The 7,108-nt window shown below is 33.4% G+C and overlaps 1 protein-coding gene across 1 annotated transcript in view; it reads left to right on the forward strand.

Annotated features, from left to right (window-relative positions):
* The window catches only part of LOC105312439 (coiled-coil domain-containing protein 180-like), a 21,291-nt gene that overhangs the window by 8,830 nt on the left and 5,353 nt on the right, over positions 1-7,108 (forward strand). Inside the window, exons 12-29 of the mRNA XM_019995434.1 lie at positions 6-80; positions 310-543; positions 965-1,020; positions 1,079-1,214; positions 1,311-1,382; positions 2,062-2,209; positions 2,279-2,357; positions 2,457-2,538; positions 2,614-2,707; positions 2,820-2,932; positions 3,132-3,199; positions 3,304-3,346; positions 3,443-3,546; positions 3,772-3,832; positions 4,041-4,159; positions 4,248-4,332; positions 4,394-4,471; positions 5,169-5,353. Coding sequence (XP_019850993.1) covers positions 6-80; positions 310-543; positions 965-1,020; positions 1,079-1,214; positions 1,311-1,382; positions 2,062-2,209; positions 2,279-2,357; positions 2,457-2,538; positions 2,614-2,707; positions 2,820-2,932; positions 3,132-3,199; positions 3,304-3,346; positions 3,443-3,546; positions 3,772-3,832; positions 4,041-4,159; positions 4,248-4,332; positions 4,394-4,471; positions 5,169-5,353 — 1,832 coding nt within the window. The remainder of the gene's footprint in view (positions 1-5; positions 81-309; positions 544-964; positions 1,021-1,078; positions 1,215-1,310; positions 1,383-2,061; positions 2,210-2,278; positions 2,358-2,456; positions 2,539-2,613; positions 2,708-2,819; positions 2,933-3,131; positions 3,200-3,303; positions 3,347-3,442; positions 3,547-3,771; positions 3,833-4,040; positions 4,160-4,247; positions 4,333-4,393; positions 4,472-5,168; positions 5,354-7,108) is intronic.

Consider the following 7,108-nt stretch of genomic DNA (forward strand, 5'->3'; position numbering starts at 1 on the left):
TCCAGTTAAGGAGAACTAAACTCAATGCTATTTTTGATGAACATCAAAGTCAAGTGAAGGCTGAAGCACAAAAACTTGAGGTACATGTACAATTTACATGTATGTGTACAGTATATGCTCCAATTTTATTCAAGAAAAAAGGACAGACAATAAAACATGTAGCTTACGATTACGAAATTGGTTCAATTTTTGTACATTTTTTTAATACACACATCATTGGCCTTGATGCTATAAAGAGCCTCCACCTTGTATAGCTATAAAGAGCATGCATTTATTGTATTTATCATTTCCACTCTCTCAATTGATTAGAAATCCCTCCAGTCCCTCTCTACCCTCATTCACTCTCACTTTATGATGTTGTTCCAGTTTGCTCAAGGAGCAGCTCACATTTGGGACACCCACAGTTCTAAACTAGATGAGGCGTCACGACAGCATAAAGAAGGTCTAGCTAATCATCGTAAGAACCATGACTTACGTAATCAAACGATGGAAGCTAATCTGGACTTTGTTATTGATAGAATGAGACAGTCCAGCTCTCCAGAGGTACACTGTACAAGTACATGTTGTACATACATGTACATAAAATACATGTATGCATGTACATAAGATACATGTATGCATGTACATGTACATGTACCATGTGGCATCTGAAATTTTATTTTGCAAATTTTTGAAAGTAGCTTTATATAATTTTATTGTGGTTTTGAGAGTTATTGTACTGGAGTCATGCATGAATTTCATTATACTATTATTTACGGTGTACATTGTACATGTACATGTACATGTATTTTTGTATATAGCTTTTGCTTGCACATGTTTATGCATGCAGATTCATTAATTGCAAAATAAGTACTCGGAAAAATTTGTATGCTACAGTATACTGTATGCCTATACTAGCTGTATTGTGTGCCTTTACATGTACATGTACATGTAAATTAAACTTCTCTCTCTCTCTCTCCCTCAGGAAGCCAATGAATATTTAAAGCAGTCAATGCAAATGCTGGACACTATAAAAGCCGGGTAATTAATATTGTCATTATCATCAATATTATTACTTATTATTATTATTATTTATTAGATATTTAACATTTCACGATGGGATGCTTTCAGAGTCTAAGAAATATCCAAAACTAGTAACAGACACTGTTGAAGGCTATGACAAAACAATATGTAAATATTTGAATGTGAGCAGAAACAACCAATCTTCGAAAACTGTAAATATATAGAGGGAGAAAGGAGAGAGGGAGAGCTAGAAGAATAGTTTCAGGTGTACATGTACGTGTTCAGTAATTTTTAAATTATTTTTACAGGCAAAAGGAAAGGTAAGGAAGTCTACAGGGACCCCAACTAAGAGAACCAGTGCTCAATCAAAGAAAACATCAGTAATTAGTGCATCACATGTACATGTATATATACTATGTACATGTACATATTGTATCTACATGTACATGTATTTTACATTGCAGGGATAATTTCCATCAGACATGGGGCAAGTACTTAAGCACTTGTGCTTATAAGCATTTTAGCAATGTGCTTCAAGATGTGCTTGAAGTACATTGCTATATTGAAGTATTTGTGCTTAAGCAATTTCCTCAGTGCTTTATGAGGTGCTTTAAGCATTCAAGTGCTTGCCCATGCATGTCTGATTCCCGTAGGTTGTGGTATAGTGCCCATGGCAGTGAATTTTTTGTTGCTCTAAAATTTGGCAAGACACCCTGTACTATATAAGCACAGGGTATTTTGCCAAAAATTGGTAAGAGAGAAGTCTCCATTTTACTATTATTTTCTAATATTATGCATGTTCGTATGTAGCATAGAAAGATTGAGCTGATTCCAATCAAAATTAGACTTTTTATGAAATTTAGAAGTTACTCAAAAAGTACTTGCCAGCTCATGAAGCATGCTTTTAAATGTATCTCAATTACTTGTACATGTACATGTAGTACGTCCATGTATGCTTTGTGGGAAACCCTGATACATGTAATGTACATGTACATGCATATTTTATATGTACATGTACATATACATGCATACATGTACATGTATATCATGTATTCATAGGCTATAGATGAAATGGTGGAACAGGTTATAGCAACTAGCGAAGGAACATCATTTTACATTTTATCAACTGATACACTTCACGATCAGCCACTCTATACATCTAAAAGTGACTGGAGCAATTCCTCAGTTTTTATCACACAAGATGAAGGTATATGTACATGTACATGTACATGTACATGTACATGTACATGTATTTACATTGTACATGTACTTGTAGATATTGAGGGAATGGCTGATAATTTTGCTGCTAATTCTGTACTTATTGAAGACTCAAAATTCACTCAAACAAAAGAATTGTAAGTCAGGATACTACTAGTATACCATGTACAACCTACACATCAGTATACTTCAGTGCATTATTAGTAAATCTCAGTATACTATTGGTATATTATTAGAATACGCCTCGCTTTTCTCGAACACATGGAGAAATGGAAGAGACTTCAACTTGAAGATGCAATCAGATCAACTCGAGAAAAAGTATGCCCCACCCACACTTATTATTAATTAATTAATTAATGGACCCCACCCACTTTTGTTAATTAATTAATTTAGGAGGAGGAGTTTAAAACAGAGCTCGAACTGCGACTGCATTTACATGAGCCACGCCCTCAAAGAGTCATAGAAGATATCAATAGCGTTCGAATTGGTAATAATGATTATTGTAATAAAATTATACGGGTGGCCCTGTAAATTTTTTTGGGCAACCCTGAAAATTTTTGTTTGTGCATAATTATAAATAATTTTTTTTTAATTGATAGTTGAGCTGGTTTCTCATGAAGAGAGAGTATCTGTTCACATCAAAGGATTAACTAACTTGCTTCACAAAGACAAGAACTGTGTGTCAGAGCTTAGTGTAGAACTAGATTTAAAGGTGCATTTATGTACATACAATACATGTACATGTATATTTGTACATGTACATGTACATTTATAAAAGAATAATAATAAAAATAAAGACATTGGCCAAGATTACATGTATACATGTACATTTATACATGTAATAATAGTAAAAAATCAATTAATATGTTTTATTTGTAGTACATGTAATTTCTTTTTCTCCTTCTTTATAGTTGGCTCAGTTTGTAGCAGCACTGGGTAATGTCTCCAGCTGTGTGACACACTGTACTAACTTAACGAGGTACAGCATAATAATAATAATAATAATAATAATAATAATAATAATAATAATAATAATAATAATAATAATAATAATAATTCTCTACATTGTTGTAATTTTTGCAGTCTTAGAAAAGTTTTAAATGAAGCAAAATCATTACTTGCAAAGGTACAGTGTACATGCATGTACATATACATGTACATGTATGTGCATGTACATGTACCTGTTTTTCATTACAATAACATCCTTCCTTTCTTCATGTAGTCCATTTCTTCATTCAAAGATGAAGTGTCCTCCCAGTATGAGCTCACTGTGGCATCATTTGAAGAAGCCTTGAGTTCAAACAATGACTACATCCAATCATTGAAGTTAGTATGTACATGTAGTCATGTACATGTACATGTATAATTGTTAATAATGCAAGTACATGTACATGTAAAATGGACCTGGTACATGTACATGTACATGTATATGCATGTACATGAATTTATCTTGTCATGAGCACTTTAAGTTACTTCAAATTTTTGCATAAAAACCATATGTACATGTACCTGTACATATACTGTATTGATGTTTGTTATGCGCTGTTTTAGGTTGTTTTCTGAAGGTGGTAATTACAGTATTGAGGAGATTGAGAAAATTAGACCGAAATTGGTACGAAAATGAATTAATGCACTAGTGTAGTATAGAGTAATTATTACTTCTCTCTCTCTCTCTCCCTCCCTCCCTCCCTCTCCCTCCCTCCCTCCCTCTCCCTCCCTCCCTCCCTCTCCCTCCCTCCCTCCCTCCCCCTCCCTCTCTCCCTTTCTCTCCCTTTCTCTCCCTCCCCCCCCCCTCTCTCTCTCTCTCTCTCTCTCTCTAGGATAAACAAGGTGACAGGATTAAGAAGTACAAAATACAAGTGACTGAAGACATCAAATCATTATCAGCCACTATACCAGATAGATTTGAACACGTTTTTAACAAGCACTTTATACACACGTAAGTATAATTATTTGTACTTACATCTTTATAATCGTCATCATCATCATCATCATCATTATTATTATTATTATTTTATTCTTTATAGCTATGAATATCATTTGGCTGACATATCTATGATTGATAGTATTGAAAACATCATTAGAAATTGTCAGATACTTATAAAAACTGAAGTAAGAATGTAGTCAAAATTAAGGGACATGACATTTTACATGTACATGTACATGTATACAGGTAGCCAGTAGTAATGGTCAATCTGCAGATATCAAGCAATTAGTGAAAACTGTTGAGCAACGATTAGAGGAGAAAGCTGTAAGTTTAGTTACAATTTACATGTACATGTACATACAGGTACATGTATATGTACATGTACCAAGCCTGTTGTATTAAAAGAATTATATTTGTACATGTACATGTATTCTGTGCTTGTTTTATTAGCAGTTTAGCAGCCATGTGTCATCAGGATGGAACAAAAATTAGTTTGGAGGCTTAATGTACTGTATATGCATGTACATTAGAGCTGTGAACCTGGGCCACTTAGCATAACCGGTTAACTGGTCACCAATAACTGACGGTTAATTGGTTAACTGATTGTTAAATGAAACTTAATAATACCACTATAAATATGTAAGAATAGTAAGAATTACGATAAATAATAAATTGTAGAGTTTGATTTAGTTGGCCAACACAACTTATATGCTCTTTTCAATGATATATGGCATTGTCTTGTGGGTCACAAAGTTCAATTTACTAGATATTGGAAGTGTTCTTGCCTGAAATATGATAAATTTTAACTTCACAGTGCATAAAATCATTAATTTCATAAAACCGGTTATAGCTAAAAATAACTGATAACCTAAAATTATGCTGTAACCAGTCGGTTAACCGGTTAACCTAAAACCGGTTCACAGCTCTAATGTACATGTACATGTGTATGATCATGAACATGAACATGTATTATGTATGTACAATTAACATGCATGTAATTGCCTCTGTTCTTTTCCCTCAGTTATCAGATGTGTACTCTTCCTTCCAACTGCTGTACAGTTCTTGTCAGACTCGTCTTAAGTATCTCCATTGTGTCCTATCCAGAGGAAGTGCTACTAGTTCAATGACTCGCATGACTTCATCTCTCACTTCCTGTCTCTCTCAGCCTCCCATTTCTGCTATTGATGTCACAAAGAGTATCCTGAGGTATACTGACATTCATATTGATGTACATGTACAGTGTCCTTATATAGCCCATGTAGCAGCTAGAGTCCATGCTTTTTTCCAAAAGATGGCTCCGAAATGACCCTCAATTTTTATTACATTTTCTAATGCATATTGATGTCCTTATGCGATGTAGAAAGTTTGAGCTGATTCTTACTTAAATTTTTTTTTAATTATGGCCAATTTAATAAAACAGCCAAAATCTGAAAAATACCCTGTACTATAGCCCATGGTTTTTTTCAAAAAATGGTTCCGAATCACCCCCAATTTTTATTACATTTTTTGATGCATATTGATGTCCTTATGCTATGTAAAAAGTTTGAGGTGATTCCGACTTAAATTTTTTGAGTTATGGCCAATTTAATAAAACAGCTAAAATCTGAAAAATACCCTGTACTATAGCCCATGGTTTTTTTCAAAAAATGGCTCCTAAATCACCCCCAATTTTTATTACATTTTCTGATGCATATTGATGTCCTTATGCTATGTAGAAAGTTTGAGGTGATTCCGACTTAAATTTTTTGAGTTATGGCCAATTTTAAAAAAACAGCCAAAATCTGAAAATTACCCTGTACTATAGCCCATGGTTTTTTTCAAAAAATGGCTCCGAATCACCCCCAATTTTTATTACATTTTTTGATGCATATTGATGTCCTTATGCTGTGTAGAAAGTTTGAGATGATTCCGACTTAAATTTTTTGAGTTATGGCCAATTTAATAAAACAGCCAAAATCTGAAAAATACCCTGTACTATAGCCCATGGTTTTTTTCAAAAAATGGCTCCGAATCACCCCCAATTTTTATTACATTTTTTGATGCATATTGATGTCCTTATGCTATGTAAAAAGTTTGAGATGATTCCGACTTAAATTTTTGAGTTATGGCCAATTTAATAAAACAGCTAAAATCTGAAAAATACCCTGTACTATAGTCCATGCTTTTTTTCAAAAAATGGCTCCTAAATCACCCCCAATTTTTATTACATTTTCTGATGCATATTGATGTCCTTATGCTATGTAGAAAGTTTGAGGTGATTCCGACTTAAATTTTTTGAGTTATGGCCAATTTTAAAAAAACAGCCAAAATCTGAAAATTACCCTGTACTATAGCCCATGGTTTTTTCCAAAAAATGGCTCCGAAATCACCCTCAATTTTTATTACATTTTTTGATGCATATTGATGTCCTTATGCTATGTAAAAAGTTTGAGGTGATTCCGACTTAAATTTTTGAGTTATGGCCAATTTAATAAAACAGCTAAAATCTGAAAAATACCCTGTACTATAGCCCATGGTTTTTTTCAAAAAATGGCTCCTAAATCACCCCCAATTTTTATTACATTTTCTGATGCATATTGATGTCCTTATGCTATGTAGAAATTTTGAGGCAATTCCGACTAAAATTTTACGAGTTATGGCCAATTTTAAAATATGGCTAATTTGGACTATAGCCTACAATCCAGTATACATGTACATGTATACTGGATTGTACTATTATTATTTATTATTGTATTAGTTATACAACTGGTAGTCCTGGACCATCTCAACCTGAAACTACAGCAAAAACAAAAGTACATAATTATGTACATGAACATACATGTATATTCCTTTTATTTACACTGTAATCGATTTTGACTTAATTTATACATGTACACATGTACATTAATAGGTTTACCCTGCTCATTCTCCGTCTACTGACGAAATGAAAGTACCAAAAACAGTAAACGTTTCAACACCAAA

Source organism: Amphimedon queenslandica, unplaced genomic scaffold (assembly GCF_000090795.2).
Source record: "Amphimedon queenslandica unplaced genomic scaffold, v1.1 AMPQUscaffold_13445, whole genome shotgun sequence".
In the NCBI taxonomy this organism is placed as follows: Eukaryota; Metazoa; Porifera; class Demospongiae; order Haplosclerida; family Niphatidae; genus Amphimedon; species Amphimedon queenslandica.